The following is an 18,445-nucleotide window of genomic DNA, read 5'->3' as shown; positions in this document are numbered from 1 at the left end:
GTTATTCTATTAGGATGAGAAATTTGTTTTTAGTATGTTTAAAAATAAGTTCCTATTTTTGTGTTTTGTTGTTGGATCTTAGAAAAGAAAAAAAGTCTACCAGAATAGAGTAGCAGGCTAAATGGTTCATAGCAACATTTGTATACTGGAAAGTACTTAGAGGAGATTAATAATATGTGGGTTCATCACTATAACAGTACTTTCAACTCATGCTCTACAATCACACAGTGAAATAATGGATGGCACACATTCTCAAAGTGAAAATAATTTCACTTAGAGAAGAAGGCATGATGTAGGAGTTCACAGCATTTGGTGATCCGTGTAGTATTTCTGACAGGGTCAACCTAGAATAACAGACTGAGAGAGTGACTCTAGAGCTGGAATCCTGTGAACAGGTTCTCAAGGGAGGAACAAGCTCCAAGTGGGCGTGAGCAGCTGTGGGGGCATCCAGCACAAGCCAGGGCAGGGGCTTTATCAATGCTCATATGATAATCAGGCTGGACACTGTGTGATATGGAAACACCCAGAAGTTTGCTATACTCTGAGGTAGATAGGCAGGAGGTATACCCAAAATAGCATTGATTAGGATTATTTCATGTTCTGAGATTGGCACTATCAGTGGTCTTTAAAGGTGGTGGGTGACTATGGGGACACAGAAAGCATTATCTGCAAATGTGTAAAGAACCCTGTCCCATGGGATGCTGCATGTCACTGTGGATAGGGTCTGGAAAAAGGGACTAAAAGTGTTCATGTTAAAAGGTCTTTTCTGTTGCCAAATGCAAAATTCAGCTTTATACGATAGTTTAGGGGCCAGGCTATAGTGTGTGTTGAGCAACAAGGAAGACTAGTTTGCACAGAAAGGAGAAACAGAGCATAGGGGGCGGGATCAACATCTGGGGGGACTGGAAGGAAGTTTGGTTGAACTCTGAAAGAAACTTCTTTGGATATTGGTAAAAGAGGCAATGATTAGCATGATTTATTCAGTTCCCAAATAGACAATCTCATAGTTTCCATTGTATCACTGTATATTTAAGGAAATTTGTCTTTGTTTACAGATATTTTCTGCTTTAATTAAGAAAACAGTGATAGTATTTTGTCAAGCAGGTGCTTTACAGTTTTGTGACAAAACATACAAACTGTTTACAATATAACCTCTTAATTTGTTGTTTTATATGAAAATTATTAAATTATTAAGCTGTTTCTGAAATATTTTAAAAAATTATCTTGTTTATTTTGTGTTATCTTTAATATGTTATTTTTTATACTTTTTGGAGGATATTATATTAATATTTATGATTACTTTTGTTTATTATGCTATGTAAAATACTATCTTTGTTTTTACTAGGTTTTATTTTCTGGCATTTTTCTTTTTTTTTTATTATGTTATGTTAATCACCATATATTACATCATTAGTTTTTGATGTAGTGTTCCATGATTCATTATTTGCATATAACACCCAGTCTCCATGCAGAACGTGCCCTCTTTAATACCCATCACCAGGCTAACCCATCCTCCCACCCGATTCCCCTCTAGAACCCTCAGTTTGTTTTTCAGAGTCCATAGTCTCTCATAGTTCGTCTCCCACTCCGATTTCCCCCCCTTCAATCTTCCCTCATATCTTCTTCTTCTTCTTTTTCTTTTTTTTTTTTTAAAGATTTTATTAATTTATTTGAGAGAGAGAATGAGAGAGAGAGAGCATGAGAGGGGGGAGGGTCAGAGGGAGAAGCAGACTCCCTGCCAAGCAGGGAGCCCGATGCAGGACTCGATCCTGGGACTCCAGGATCATGACCTGAGCTGAAAGCAGTCGCTTAACCAACTGAGCCACCCAGGCGCCCTTCTTCTTTTTCTTTTTTAACATATAATGTATTATTTGTTTCAGAGGTACAGATCTGTGATTCAACAGTCTTGCACAATTCACAGCGCTTACCATAGCACATACCCTCCCCAATGTCTATCACCTAGCCACCCCATCCCTCCCACCCCCACCACTCCAGCAACCCTCAGTTTGTTTCCTGAGATTAAGAATTCCTCATATCAGTGAAGTCATATGGTACATGTCTATGTCTGATTGACTTATTTCGCTCAGCATAATACCCTCCAGTTCCATCCACGTCATTGCAAATGGCAAGATTTCATTCTTTTAGATGGCTGCATAATATTCCATTGCATATATATACACCACATCTTCTTTATCCATTCATCTGTCGATGGACTACTTGGCTCTTTCCACAGTTTGGCTATTGTGGACATTGCTGTTATAAACATCGGGGTGCACGTACTCCTTCAGATCCCTACATTTCTTTCTTTATGGTAAATACCCAGTAGTGCAATTCCTGGATCGTATGGTAGCTCTATTTTCAACTTTTTGAAGAACCTCCATACTGTTTTCCAGAGTGGTTGCACCAGCTTGCATTCCCACCAGCAATGTAGGAGGGTTCCCCTTTCTCCACATCCCCGCCAACATCTGTCATTTCCTGACTTGTTAATTTTAGCCATTCTGACTGGTGTGAGGTGGTATCTCATTGAGGTTTTGATTTGGATTTCCCTGATGCCGAGCGATGTTGAGCACTTTTTCATGTGTCTGTTGGCCATTTGGATGTCTTCTTTGGAAAAATGTCTGTTCATGTCTTCTGCTCATTTCTTGATTGGATTCTTTGTTCTTTGGGTGTTGAGTTTAAGAAGTTCTTTATAGATTGTGGATACTAGCCCTTTATCTGATATGTCATTTGCAAATATCTTCTCCCATTCTGTCGGTTGTCTTTTGGTTTTGTTGACTGTTTCTTTTGCTGTGCAAAAGCTTTTTATCTTGATGAGGTCCCAATAGTTCATTTTTGCCCTTGCTTCCCTTGCATTTGGCAATGTTTCTAGGAAGAAGTTGCTGTGGCTGAGGTCAAAGAGGTTGCTGCCTGAGTTCTCCTTTAGGATGTTGATGGATTCCTGTCTCACATTGAGGTCTTTCAACCATTTTGAGTCTATTTTTGTGTGTGGTGTAAGGAAAAGGTCCAGTTTCATTCTTCTGCATGTGTCTGTCCAAGGTTCCCAACGCCATTTGTTGAAGAGACTGTCTTTTTTCCATTGGACATTCTTTCCTGCTTTGTCAAAGATTAGTTGACCATAGAGTTGAGGGTCCATTTCTGGGCTCTCTATTCTGTTCCATTGATCTATGTGTCTGTTTTTGTGCCAGTACCATACTGTCTTGATGATGACAGCTTTGTAATAGAGCTTGAAGTCCGGAATTGTGGTGCCGCCAGCTTTGCTTTTCTTTTTCAACATTCCTCTGGCTATTCGGGATCTTTTCTGGTTCCATACCAATTTTAGGATTATTTGTTCCATTTCTTTGAAAAAAGTGAGTGGTATTTTGATAGGGATTGCATTAAATGGGTAGATTGCTCTAGATAGCATTGACATCTTCACAATATTTGTTCTTCCAATCCATGAGCATGGAACGTTTTTCCATTTCTTTGTGTCTTCCTCAATTTCTTTCATGAGTATTTTATACTTTTCTGAGTACAGATCCTTTGCCTCTTTGGTTAGATTTATTCCTAGGTATCTCATGGTTTTGGGTGCAATTGTAAATGGGATCGACTCCTTAATTTCTCTTTCTTCTGTCTTGTTGTTGGTGTATAGGAATGCCACTGATTTCTGTGCATTGATTTTATATCCCACTTGACTGAATTCCTGTATGAGTTCTAGAAGTTTTGGGGTGGAGTCCTTTGGGTTTTCCACATAAAGTGTCATTCATCTGCAAAGAGTGAGAGTTTGACTTCTTTGCCGATTTGGATGCCTTTTATTTCTTTTTGTTGTCTGATTGCTGCGGCTAGGACTTCTAATACTATGTTGAATAGCAGTGGTGATAGTGGACATCCCTGCCGCGTTCCTGACCTTAGGGAGAAAGCTCTCAGTTTTTCCCTGTTGAGAATGATATTCGCTGTAGATTTTTCATAGATGACTTTTATGATATTGAGGTATGTACCCTCTATGCCTATACTCTGAAGAGTTTTGATCAAGAAAGGATGCTGTACTTTATCAAGTACTTTTTCTGCATCTATTGAGAGGATCATATGGTTCTTGTTCTCTTTGATTAATGTATTGTATCACATTGATTGATTTGTGGATGTTGAACCAACCTTGCAGCCCAGGGATAAATCCCACTTGGTCGTGGTGAATAATCCTTTTAATGTACTGTTGGATCCTATTGGCTAGTATTTTGGTGAGAAATTTTGCATCCGTGTTCATCAAAGATATTGGTCTGTAATTCTCCTTTTTGATGGGGTCTTTGTCTGGTTTGGGGATCAAGGTAATGGTGGCCTTCTAAAACGCGTTTGGAAGTTTTCCTTCCATTTCTATTTTTTGGAACAGTTTCAGAAGAATAGGTATTAATTCTTCTTTAAATGTTTGGTAGAATTCCCCTGGGAAGCCATCTGGCCCTAGGCTTTTGTTTCTTGGGAGATTTTTGACGACTGCTTCAATTTCCTTAGTGGTTATAGGTCTGTTCAGGTTTCTATTTCTTCCTGGTTCAGTTTTGGTAGTTGATACATCTCTAGGAATGCATCCATTTCTTCCAGATTTTCTAATTTGCTGGCATAGAGTTGCTCATAATGTGTTCTTAGAATTGTTTGCATTTCTTTGGTGTTGGTTGTGATCTCTCCTCTTTCATTCATGATTTTGTTGATTTGGGTCATTTCTCTTTTCTTTTTAATAAGTCTGTCTGGGGGTTTATCAATCTTGTTAATTCTTTCAAAGAACAAGTTCCTTGTTTTGTTGATCTGTTCTACTATTCTTTTGGTTTCTATTTCATTGATTTCTGCTCTGATCTTTATTATTTCTCTTCTCCTGCTGGGTTTAGGCTTTATTTGCTGTTCTTTCTCCAGCTCCTTTAGGTGTAGGGTTAGGTTGTGTATTTGAGACCTTTCTTGTTTCTTGAGAAAGGCTTGTATTGCTGTATACTTTCCTCTTAGGATTGCCTTTGCTGGGGCGCCTGGGTGGCTCAGTCATTAAGCGTCTGCCTTTGGCTCAGGTCATGATCCCAGAGTCCTGGGATCGAGACCCACAATTGGCTCCCTACTCAGCGGGAAGCCAGCTTCTCCCTCTTCCACTCCCCCTGCTTGTGTTCCCTCTCTCGCTGTGTCTCTCTCTGTCAAATAAATACATAAAATCTTAAAAAATAAAAAAAAAAGGATTGCCTTTGCTGTATATCAAAGATTTTGAACAGTTGTGTTTTCATTTTCATTGGTTTCCATGAATTTTTTAAATTCTTCTTTAATTTCCTGGTTGACCCATTCATTCTTTAGTAGGATGCTCTTTAGCCTCCATGTATTTGAGTTCTTTCCGACTTTCCTTCTGTGATTGAGTTCTAGTTTCAAAGTGTTGTGGTCTGAAAATATGCAGGGAATGATCCCAATCTTTTGGTACCAGTTGAGACCTGATCTGTGACCTAGGATGTGATCTATTCTGGAGAATGTTCCATGGGCACTAGAGAAGAATGTGTATTCTGTTGCTTCGGGATGGAATGTTCTGAATAGATCTGTGGAGTCCATTTGGTCCAGTATGTCATTTAAAGTCTTTATTTCCTTGTTGATCTTTTGCTTAGATGATCTGTCCATTGCAGTGAGGGAGGTGTTAAAGTCCCCCACTATTATTGTATTGTTGTTGATGTGTTTCTTTGCTTTTGTTATTAATTGCCTTATATAATTGGCTGCTCCCATGTTGGGGGCATAGATATTTACAATTGTTAGATCTTCTTGTTGGATAGACCCTTTAAGTAGGATATAGTGTCCTTCCTCATCTCTTATTACAGTCTTTGGTTTAAAATCTAATTTGTCTGATATAAGGATTGCTACCCCAGCTTTCTTTTGGTGTCCATTAGCATGGTAAATGGTTTTCCACCCCCTCACTTTAAATCTGGGGGTGTCTTTGGGTCTAAAATGAGTCTCTTGCAAACAGCATATTGATGGGTCTTGTTTTTTTTTTTTATCCAGTCTGATAGCCTGTGTCTTTTGATTGGGGCATTTAGCCCATTTACATTCAGGGTAACTATTGAAAGATAGGAATTTGGTGCCATTGTATTGCCTGTAAGGTGACTGTTACTGTATATTGTCTGTGTTCCTTTCTGGTCTATGTTGCTTTTAGGCTCTCTCTTTGCTTAGAGGACCCCTTTCAAGATTTCTTGTAGGGCTGGTTTCGTGTTTGCAAATTCTTTTAGTTTTTGTTTGTCCTGGAAGCTTTTTATCTCTCCTTCAATTTTCGATGACAGCCTCGCTGGATATAGTATTCTTGGCTGCATATTTTTCTCATTTAGTGCTCTGAATATATCATGCCAGTCCTTCCTGGCCTGCCAGGTCTCTGTGGATAAGTCTGTTGCCAATCTAATGTTTCTACCATTGTAGGTTACAGATCTCTTCTCCCGAGCTGCTTTCAGGATTTTCTCTTTTCGTCTGAGACTCGTAAGTTTTACTATTAGATGTCGGGGTGTTGACCTATTTTTATTGATTTTGCGAGGGGTTCTCTGTGCCTCCTTTATTTTGATGCTTGTTTCCTTCCCCAAATTAGGGAAGTTCTCTGCTATAATTGCTCCAATATATCTTCTGCCCCTCTCTCTCTTTCTTCTTCTTCTGGGATCCCAATTATTCTAATGTTGTTTCATCTTATGGTATCACTTATCTCTCGAATTCTGCCCTCGTGATCCAGTAGTTGTTTATCTCTCTTTTTCTCAGCTTCTTTATTTTACATCGTTTGGTCTTCTATATTGCTAATTCTCTCTTCTGCCTCATTTATCCTAGCAGTTAGTGCCCCCATTTTTTATTGCACCTCATTAATAGCCTTTTTGATTTCGACTTGGTTAGATTTTTGTTCTTTTATTTCTCCAGAAAGGGTTTCTCTAATAACTTCCATGTTTTTTTCAAGTCCAGCTAGTATCTTTAAAATCGTCATTCTGAACTCTAGTTCCAACATCTTACTAATGTCCGTATTGAGTAGGTCCCTGGCAGTCATTACTTCTTCTTGTTCTTTTTGTTGAGGTGATTTTTTCTGTCTTGTCATTTTTTCCAGAGGAGAATAGATGAATAAGAGAACAAAATGCTAACAGGGTAACAACAACAACCCCAGAAAATATACTCTACACAAATCAGAAAAGACCTGAAACTGGGGGAAAAGAAAGGGAAAGAAAGAAAAAAGAAAAAGAAAACAAAAGGAAAAGAAAAAGATAAAAACAAACAAAAAAAACAACAACAACAACAAAACAGAATATGATCAAATATGATCAGGCTTGGTGCATAGATCAGTGCCACACACTAGATTTTGGGTGTATTTTGGTCTGTTAGAAGAAAGTGCCTCCCAAAATTTTAAAGAAAGAAAAACTTATATATGTACAAAAATGAAGGGATGCAATATGAGTGTAAAGATGAAAATTATAAAAGATTTTATAAAAGGAATTGATAAGATAAGTCATTTGAAAAAAGAAAGAAGAGGATTTGAATAAAAAAAAAAGAAAAAAAGGGGAGAGAATATGATTAGGCAGGCGACTAGAACAAAGCCATATACTAGAATTTTAGGGTATATTTTGATCTGTTAGAAGAAACTGTATCTCAAAATTTTAAAGAGAGAACAACTTATATATATATATATATATATATATATATATATATATATATATATATATCAAAAATACAGGTAACTACTCTGAAGGGATAGAATATGACTCTAAAAATGAAAAATAAAAATGTTTTTTAAAAAAGGGATTGATAAGATGTTGGTTGAAATAGGGAAAAAGAAAAATTCAAAAAAAACAAGACAGTTAAAAAAAAATTAACTTTGAAAGACTAAAGAATCATGGTAAAGAAGCCATGAATTCTATGTGCAGTATTCCCCTAGTGCTGGCGTTCTGCCATTCTCATTGATCGGTAAACTTGGTCTTGGCTGGCTGTTCTCGCTGATCTTCTGGGGGAGGGGCCTGTTGCCGTGGTTCCCAAATGTGTTTGCCGGAGGTGGAATTGCCCCGCCCTTGCCGGTCTGGGCTAAGTCATCTGCTCGGGTTTGCTCTCAGGAGCTTTTGTTCCCTGCAAGCTTTCTGTTTGGCTTTGGAGGCGGAGAGTGAAAATGGTGGCCTCCCAATCTCCGCCCCGGAGGAGCCGAGAACTCGGGGCCCCGCTCCTCAGTGCGCCCCCAGAGAAAAGCCGTCAGTCACTCCCATCTCCCCGGTCTCCGGCCGCACTCCGTGCTCACCCGGCCTGTGACCGAGCGTTTCTATCTCTGGCACACGACCCCAGGTGGAGTCTCCAAACCCAGCAGATCCCTGCGGTGCGCTCCCGCGCCGCTCCTCCCGGGGGAGGAAGGGGAGTCTCCCCAGATCTGCCGCTTGTTGAGGCCCTGCTGGAGGAGCAGTGGCCCGACTGTGCCGTGGATCACGGTTTATGGCAACCCCAAGCTGACAGCCCACGCCTGGGCTCCGTCTCTGCAGCCGGCTTCCCTGCTGCGATACGTGGGAGCTCTGCTGCACTCAGGCACCCCCGGTCTTTGTGTGACCCCGAGGGTCCTGAGACCACACTGTCCCACGAGGGTTCCACCCCCTGCTTAGCCACCGGAGCGACGTCCCTCAGCGGAGCAGACTTCTAAAAGTTCTGATTTTGTGTCTGTGGCTCTATCACTTGCCAGTAGCGCCCAAAGGAGGCCCCCTCCCCCGCCATCTAACCTCCCGAATATCGCCTCGGATTCACTTCTCCGCACGTCCTACCTTCCAGAAAGTGTTCGCTTTTCTGTTCAGAGAGTTGTTGCTATTGTTTGATCTCCTGTTGAGTTCGTAGGTGTTCAGAGTGGTTTGATCCCTATCCAGCTGAATTACTGAGACCAGATGAAATCCAGGTCTCCTACTCCTCTGCCATCTTGCTCCACCCCCTCTCTGGCATTTTTCTAACTTATCTTCTTTTATTCATTTTTTCTGTTTAAAAGAAGTATTAAAAAAGTATGCTTACATTTTCATATTCAAATTTTTAAAAAATAATTCATTTAATAATCCCCAGTTGAAGTTGGCATCCTCTTTCACCTAAATTTCTATTATTTATTTAAGTTTTACAGCAATGAGTTAGAGAATATAATGAGGAAAATTTCTATTTTCCACATAATGGAGTTTTTCATTAAAGCTTAATACCTGATCAATGACACAAACTTTATTAAATGACCAGTGTGTTGCATATTTTATGTGTTTATTTTATGTTACTTGGTGCCTGGGAATTTAACAGGACTATGTCTCATTGTGGAGTAACATATAGTTATAAAGTAACTGTGAGAATTAGTACTTTAGGTTGCATGTTAGCTTTCATAGTGTTAAACTGTGAGTGTTTGATGTCAAAATTTACTAACTTTGGAAGCCTCAAGATACATTATGTTTTTTACTCTTTCATGCCATCTTTCATTGTAACTCCTTCTTTCTCCTTTATTACCTCTGGCCAAGTTACTCAGGCATATCTTTTATTCAGCTCTTTGTTTTCACTTCCTAAATACAAATTAGGATGTAACCACTCTGTATGTCCTGAACTGTTTTCTACAGCCAGTTTCCCTTTTAAAATCAACTGTTGTTTTGAATCATTTGGTTTAGTAAGTCCCTGTTGTCTTAAATTTCTTGAGTGTGAAGAACTCCTGTTTGCTTCCCAAATATTTATACTGGTTTTTGGAGAAATTCTTCTTCAAGTGTATGTTCTTCACCAAACTTTTGTTTTTTGAAGGTCCCACCTTTTCCTTTTTGTCTTTGTCCTTGGTCTTGTTTTGTATTATATATTTTTTGAGATGTGCAAAACCTAGGTCCAGTGTTTTTATATTTCTTAAATACTCATCTTCTTTGGATGTGCATAGTGATCTAGGTTTTTCTTTTCTAAAATATACTAGGACCATTTGTCTTTCCTTTTCATTCTTTTCTTCCCCTGGATGTTTTTTTCCACCATTAAGCATATTTATTTATAGTGAACATATTGGGGGCGCCTGGGTGGCTCAGTTGTTAAGCGTCTGCCTTCAGCTCAGGTTATAGTTAACATATTAATTAATATATATTAAATACACTTTTATATACTTAAAACTGAGGTACGTTTTATAAAACTACTTGCTATACATGATCAGTTTTTTTTCACTCCATCTTTTTAAATTAGGGAATATATTTTATTCACATTTGAGTAATTACTATTTGTGGTACACAGTCAAAAGAATAAAACGGTGAATGGCAAAGTCTCATCTCTTTCCCAAAGGTCCACCACTCTTATACGCCACTGCTGTGAGCAGCTTCCTGTGTATCTGCATATATAGGGACATATGACTATACAGAATTCCTCTAATTTAGGCAGATTTTTTTATTTCTGCTTTTTAGTTTTAGGGAAAAGATGCTCCTTTTTTTAAAGATTTTATTTATTTATTTGACAGAGAGAGAGAGAGCGAGAGAGGGAACACAAGCAGGGGGAGTGGGAGAGGGAGAAGCAGGCTTCCCGCTGAGCAGGGAGCCTGATGTGGGACTCGATCCCAGGACCCTGGGATCATGACCTGAGCCAAAGGCAGACGCTTAATGACTGAGCCACCCAGGCGCCCCCCCCCCAAAAAAATGCTCTTGATAAGATATTGATTGAAAAAGAGAGCGCGAAGCTTCTGTTTAAGTCATTGTGTGTTAACAACATATACTTATATGGTCTCTGCTATGCACTCTCATTCTTTTTTTTTAATTTTAATTTTTATTTAAATTAAATTTAGTTAACACATAGTGTATTATTAGTTTCAGGGGTAGAATTCAGTGATTCATCACTCAAATACAACACCCAGTGCTCATTACAACAAATGCCCTCCTTAATGCCCATCACTCAGTTACCTCATCCCTCTACCCACCTCCCGTCCAGCAACCCTCATTTTGAACCCTACAGTTAAGAGTCTCTTATGGTTTGCCTACCTCTCTGTTTTCATCTTATTTTATTTTTCCTTCCCTTCCCCTGTGTTCAGCTGCTTTGTTCTTAGATTCTACAAATGAGTGAAATCATATGGTATTTGTGTGTCTCTGATTGACTTATTTCACTTAGCATACTTCCCCCTAGTTCCATCTACATCATTGCAAATGGCAAGATTTCATTCTTTTTGAAGGTTGAATAATATTCCATTGTGTGTGTATATATACACACATCTTCTTTATGCTTTCTTTTTTAAAATTATTATTATGTTATGTTAATCACCATACATTACATCATTAGTTTTTGATGTAGTGTTCCATGATTCATTGTTTGTGTATAACACCCAGTGCTCCATGCAGAACACGCCCTCTTTAATACCCATCACCAGGCTAACCCATCCTCCCACCCCCTTCCCCTCTAGAACCCTCAGTTTGTTTTTCAGAGTCCATCGTCTCTCATGGTTCATCTCCCCCTCCGATTTCCCCCCTTCATTCTTCCCCTCCTGCTATTTTCTTCTTCTTCTTCTTTTTTTTTTAACATATAATGTATTATTTGTTTCAGAGGTACAGGTCTGTGATTCAACAGTCTTACACAATTCACAGCGCTCACCGTAGCACATACCCTCCCCAGTGTCTATCACCCAGCCACCTCATCCCTCCCACCCCACCCCCCACTCCAGCAACCCTCAGTTTGTTTCCTGAGATTAAGAATTCCTCATATCAGTGAGGTCATATGATACAAGTCTTTCTCTGATTGACTTATTTCGCTCAGCATAATACCCTCCACTTCCATCCACATCATTGCAAATGGCAAGATTTCATTGCTTTTGATGGCTGCATAATATTCCATTGTATATATATACCACCTCTTCTTTATCCATTCATCGGTCGATGGACATCTTGGCTCTTTCCACAGTTTGGCTATTGTGGACATTGCTGCTATAAACATCGGCGTGCATGTACCCCTTTGGATCCCTACATTTGTATCTTTGGGGTAAATACCCAGTAGTGCAATTTCTGGATCATATGGTAGCTCTATTTTCAACTTTTTGAGGAACCTCCATACTGTTTTCCAGAGTGGCTGCACCAGCTTGCATTCCCACCAACAGTGTAGGAGGGTCTTCTTTATCCTTTCATCTGTTGAAGGACATCTGGGCTCTTTCCACAGTTTGTGGACATTTCTGCTATAAACATTGAGGTTCAGGCGCCCCTTCAATTCATTATGTTTGTATCCTTTAGATACAATACCTAGAAGTACTATTGCTTGGTCATAGGATAGCTCTATTTTTAACTTTTTGAGGCACTTCCATACTGCTTTCCAGAGTGGCTGCACCAGCTTGCATTCCCACCAACAGAGTAAGAGGGTTCCCCTTTCTCTTCATCCTCACCAGCATTTGTTGTTCCCTGACTTGTTAATTTTCACCATTCTGACTGGTGTGAGGTGGTATCTCATTGTTATTTGATTTGTATTTCCCTGATGGCAAGTGATGTGGAGCATTTTTTCATGTTTTTGTTGGTCATTTGTATGTCTTCTTTGGAGAAATGTCTGTTCATGTCTTCTGCCCATTTTTTGACTATATTATTTGTTTTTTGAGTGTTGAGTTTATATTTTTATAAACTTATAACTAACTTCCTCTATTTTTGGATGGTGAAAAATGGTTTTATTCCCTCTTGATTGAAAATTGCTTAAATAAAACCTGTTTTTTTTTCTTCTATTGAAATTAACATTTTTTTCTGTCTTTCTGTAATTAGAAAAACATTAATATAAAGAGGTAAATTTGATTGGATGGAAATGATGGTCTAATTTATTTTCTACAACACATAATATTGTTTCCCCCATGACACACGCACAGTTATATTGATGTATTACTGATACACAAAAATCTTCACATATTTAAAGTATACAGTTGATGAATCTGGACATATTTATGAACTATTAACCATAATCAAGGCAATAAATTATCTGCAAAAGTTTCCTAGTTTACTTTGTGTCCTGTGTGTATGTGTGTGTGTGTGTGTGTGTGTGTGTGAAATAAGAATACTTAACATGATTTGCCCACTTAACACATTTTAAGTGCATAATACAGTATTATTAAATTCAGGCAATATGTTGAACAGTAGTTTTCTAGAATTTATTCATCTTGTATGACTGTAATTTTATAACCATTGAACAACTTCCTGTTTTCCTCTCCTCCCATCCCCTGGCCACCACCATTTTATTTTCTGTTTCTGTAAGTTTAACTGTTCTATATACCTCATGTAAGAGGAGTATTTTTCCTTCTGTGCCTGGCTTGTTTCACTTAGCATAATGCCCTCAAGGTCCATCCGTGTTGTGCATTGCAGGATTTCTTTTTTAAGGCTGAATCACATTACATTAATATCAAATGATATTCCATTAATTAAGGATGAGTAATAAACAACATCTCCATTCACCCATAGATGGACACTTAAGTTGTCTATTGTAAATAATGCTACAATGAACACAAAGATAAAGATATTTCTTTGAGACCCTGATTTCAATTCTTTTGGATATATACCAGAAATAGGATTGTTGGGTCATATGACAGTTTTGTTTTTAATTTTTGGGGGAATGTTGATTCTGTTTTTCATAATGACTGTACCATTTTACATTCCCACCAACACTGTATGAGGATTCTAATTTCTCCACAACCTTGTCAATGTTTCCTATCTTTTGTTTTTTATAACATCCATATTTACTGGTGTGATGTGATATTGCATTTTTTTATATGCATTATCTTGATGATTAATGATGCTGAGCACTTTTTCCTATACCTATTAAACATCTGTATGTCTTGTTTGGAGAAATGCCTATTCAAAACTTTGCCTACTTTTTAATCAAGTTTTATTTATTTATTTATTTTGCTATTGTTTTATTTGAGATTCTTATATATTTTGGATATTAAGTCCTTTTGGTGTTTTTTTTTTTTGCAAATATTTTCTCCCATTTCCTAGATTTTTCCTTCTGTTGCCTGTGGTTTTGGTATCATATCTATAAAATCATTGCCAAGACCAATGTCATGAACTTTTCCTTTATGTTTCTTCTAGGAGTTTTAATTTTAGATCCTACATTTAAGGTTTCAGTACATTTTAAGTTGATTAATGGTGCATATGGTGTAAGCTAGACATCCAGCTTCATTCTTTTGCATGTGGATATTTGGCTTTCCCAGCACCATTTATCGAAAAGACTATCTTTTCCCCATTATGTATTCCTGGTAACTTTGTTGGAGATCCAATGGTTGTATATAAATGGGTTATATTTGGGCTCTTTATTTTATTCCACTGATCTATATGTCTACATTTATGCCAGTACTGTATGTTCTAATTATTGGAGCTTGATGATGATGTTTTTACAATTGTCACTCTTCTCTATTTTAGAGAGCATCAGAGAAGAGGTAAGACATTAAGAGGATGTGTATTTATTTACAAAACACATAGTAGGAAAAAAGATCTAAGTCACTAGATGTAAGGACATAGGTTCTAAGAATTTAACATAGAATACTTTTGGGGAAGGTGATACTGTCTCATTTGACCATATGTAATATGTCATCTTCCTCAGCTGTAACAGCCTTTGGGAAAACACTTTGCACATGGGGATGATGAGGAGTACCAATGAGAGCAAACTAACAGGTTTCATCCTTTTGGGGTTTTCTGATTACCCTCAGTTACGGAAGGTTTTATTTGTGGTCATTTTGATCTTGTATTTATTAACCATTTTCGGGAATACCACCATCATTCTGGTATCTCGTCTGGAATCCAAGCTTCATACACCAATGTATTTCTTCCTTTCTCATCTCTCCTTTTTGGATATCTGCTTTACCAGCAGTGTTATTCCTCAGCTCCTGGTAAACTTGTGGAATCCTATGAAAAACATCACTTACGGTGGCTGTGTGGTTCAGCTCTATGTCTCTCTTGCCCTGGGATCCACAGAGTGTGTCCTCCTGGCTGTGATGTCCTATGATCGCTACATCGCCGTCTGCCGTCCCCTCCACTACACTGTCTTAATGCATCCCCATCTTTGCATGGCCCTGGCATCTTTGGCATGGCTCAGTGGGGTTGTCACTACTCTAGTACAGTCCACTCTCACCCTGCAGCTACCCTTCTGTGGGCATCGTCAAGTGGATCATTTCATCTGTGAGGTCCCTGTGCTCATCAAGTTGGCTTGTGTGGACACCACTTTCAATGAGGCTGAGCTCTTTGTAGCTAGCATCATCTTCCTTATAATACCTGTTTCCATCATCCTGGTTTCCTATGGCTACATAGCCCAAGCAGTTTTGAGGATTAAGTCAGCTTCTGGAAGAAAGAAAGCATTTGGGACCTGCTCCTCCCACCTGATGGTTGTCATAATCTTCTATGGAACCATCATCTTCATGTATCTGCAGCCAGCCAAGAGTAGACCCAAGGACCAGGGAAAGTTTGTTTCCCTCTTTTACACTGTGGTGACCCCCATGCTCAACCCTCTTATCTATACTTTGAGAAATAAAGAGGTTAAACGGGCACTAAAGAAAGTTCCAGGAAAGATTCTGGGAATAAATTTTACATGATTATTTAAAAAAGTTTTTTTTTTTTTTTTTTTTTTTTTTAAAACACTACTGTGATGAACATCTCTTTTGTGTGTGGTAAAAAACACAAAAAATGTTTTAATAAAAGCCTATTTGGATTATTTTCTCCCATTTTCTTTTGGTTAATTACCTATACAACATTCTATAATATACTATAGAATACATGTGTCTAGTCCCAACTTTGCCATTTCCAGTAGCAACATAAGGTCAATACTTTACATAAAAATATTTGAGAAATGTTTTAAACTAGTCATTTTATTTATTTGTGAAAAACACATTTAGTTCTCAGCTTTCCTGTATCTCTAGATGGACTGGTGTCTTCCTTTTTTCCAAAGTTGTGCCCAAGATGGAATAAATTTAAGCAAACTGTTATGAGGCAGAATTTTAATTTCCTCCTACACTGAATGTGATAGAGATGTGTAGAGGGGCATAATCCACATGAGGACAAAAGCCATACATTCAGGTAGAGGATAAAGTAGATGGAACAACCCTGGTTCTATTATTTTGTAGTTGAACCAATAAACTAGTTCTGACTAACTAACAATAAAGTCTGATTCATAAGAAAAAGCTCAGCTATAGAATATTCTAGGGCTTGAAAATACATATAAATAAAAACTTTTACTATTGTTAGTGTAACTCTACATTTCTCTATATAAAAGATATTTTCATAACCTGGAGATTTATATTCCAGATGGAAGTTTAGTCAAACTCCTCTTGTTTATGTTACAGCATTGATGATTTGTTTCCCATGACTTCACTCTAAATGGCCTTTGCTTATAACATTTCTTTTCTGGGTGTTATACACAACTAATGAATTATTGAACACTACGTCAAAAACTAATGATGTACTATATGTTGGCTAATTGAAGTTAAGTTAAAAAAATAAAAGAAAAAAACACTTCTTTTCTGGAAAGGAGTAACTTTTGCATCTTGATTCTTGGAACTTTTTTTGTAAACACTTTATTTCGCTGAGTTTTTTGTAAACACTACTTCACTGAATTGTAGCAAACATTGGTTGTATGGTCTTTAGCTTGCAAAAATGCTGTGCACTCAAACATGCATCAAAAGAAATATATGAATTCAGTGAGATGAGGAAGAATTTTGTCGCAGAATCCTGCAGGTCCAAATGTGATAATAATTTCAAATAAAGAATAAGAAGTCAGGGAATAAATTATCACTTCTAATAGTTCAGAAACAGAGACATAATTAGAATGGTAATACTCTGCCTAGATTCTATGCCTTTGTGTGTGTGTATGTGCTTTCTTAATTGAAGTATGATTAACATACAGTGTTATATTATTTTGGGTGTACAATATTCAGCAATTCTTTTTTTTTTTAAAGATTTTATTTATTTGTTTGACAGAGAGAGACATAGCAAGAGAGGGAACACAAGCAGGGGGAGTGGGAGAGGGAGAAGCAAGCTTCCTGCCGAGCAGGGAGCCCAATGTGGGGCTTGATCCCAGGACTCTGGGATCATGACCTTAGCTGAAGGCAGATGCTTAAACACTGAGCCACCGAGGCACCCCAATATTCAGCAATTCTACAGATTATTCAGTGCTCATTAAGACAAGTGTACTCTTAATCTCCTTTATCTATTTCACCCATCATCCTACCCATCTTCCCTCTGGCAATCACCAGTTTGTTGACTATATTTAAGAATCTGAGTTTTTTTGTTTATCTCTTTTTTTTTCTGCTTCTTCATTTGTTTTGTTTCTTAAATTCCACATATGTCCAAAATCACATGGTGTTTAACATTCTCTGAGTGATTTATTTCACAGCAATTTGCCCTCAAGGTCCATCCATGTGATTGTAAATAGCAAAATCTCATTATTATGTATGACTGTATAATATTCCATCACACACACAAAAACCCCACACATATACACACACACCACATCTTTCTCCATTCACCTATCAGTGGAAACATGAGCTGCTTCTATATTGTGGCTATTGTAAACAATGCTGCAGTAAACATAGGAATACATATATTTTTTAAAATTAATGTTTTTGTTTTCTTTGGATGCATATCCAACAGTGGCATTACTGGATCATATGGTAATTCTATTTTTTTTTTTTAAAGACTATTTATTTATTTATTTACTTACTTACTTACTTACTTACAGCACAAGTGGGGGGAGGGACAGAAGGAGAAGAAGAGAGAGAGAATCTCAAGCAGATGCCCTGCTGAGCCCAGAGCCTGACTCACTCCAGAGCCCAACATGGGGCTCCATCTCAGGACCCTGAGATCATGACCTGAGGCAAAATCAAGAATCAGACACTGACTGAGCCACCCAGGTGCCCCTCTATTTTTAATATTTTGAGAGACCTCTATACAGTCTTCCACAGAGGCTGCACCAACTTGCATCCCCACCAACAGTGCATGAGGGTTCCTTTTTCTCCTCATTCTCACCAACACTTGCTCTTTCTCACCCTTTTGATTTTAAGCATTCTAACAGGTGTGAGATGATATCTCACTCTAGTTTTCATTTGCATTTCCTTGATGATTACTGACATTGGGCATCTTTTCATGTCTTTTGGCCATCTATATGTCTTCTTTGAAAAATGTATATTCATGTCTCCTGCCCATTTCTTAACCAGATTATTATTATTATTATTATTATTATTGATGTTGAGTTGTATAAGTTCTTTATATATTGTAGATACTAACCCTTTATTGGATATATCATTTGCAAATATCTTCTCCCATCTGGTAGGTTGCTTTTTTTTTTTTTAATCTTTGTCTATCTATCTATCTATCTATCTATCTATCTATCATCTATCTATCTATCTATCATCTATCTATCTATCTATCATCTATCTATAATCTATCTATCATCTATCATCTATCTATTATCTATATCTATCTATCTATCTATCTATCTATCTATCTATCTATCTATCTATCATCATCTATCTATCTATCAGAGAGAGCACAAGCAAGGGAAGTGGCAGGGA

General features: G+C 37.8%; 1 protein-coding gene across 1 annotated transcript; it reads left to right on the top strand.

Annotated features, from left to right (window-relative positions):
* Positions 1-14,518: 14,518 nt before the first annotated feature.
* On the top strand, positions 14,519-15,844 carry LOC118527097 (olfactory receptor 2G2-like). Its single transcript, XM_036078722.2, has one exon. It carries the CDS (start codon positions 14,519-14,521, stop codon positions 15,470-15,472), a length of 954 nt encoding a protein of 317 aa, XP_035934615.1. The 3' UTR covers positions 15,473-15,844.
* Positions 15,845-18,445: the final 2,601 nt, after the last annotated feature.

The sequence above is a fragment of the Halichoerus grypus genome, chromosome 2 (assembly GCF_964656455.1).
Source record: "Halichoerus grypus chromosome 2, mHalGry1.hap1.1, whole genome shotgun sequence".
NCBI lineage: Eukaryota > Metazoa > Chordata > Mammalia > Carnivora > Phocidae > Halichoerus > Halichoerus grypus.
The sequence above is the reverse complement of the archived record's forward strand: the minus strand, read 5'-3'. Positions and strand labels throughout refer to the sequence as shown.

Coding starts and splice junctions, on each gene's coding strand:
- LOC118527097 (XM_036078722.2), top strand. CDS start 14,519: ATGGGGATGATGAGGAGTACCAATGAGAGCAAACTAACAGGTTTCATC.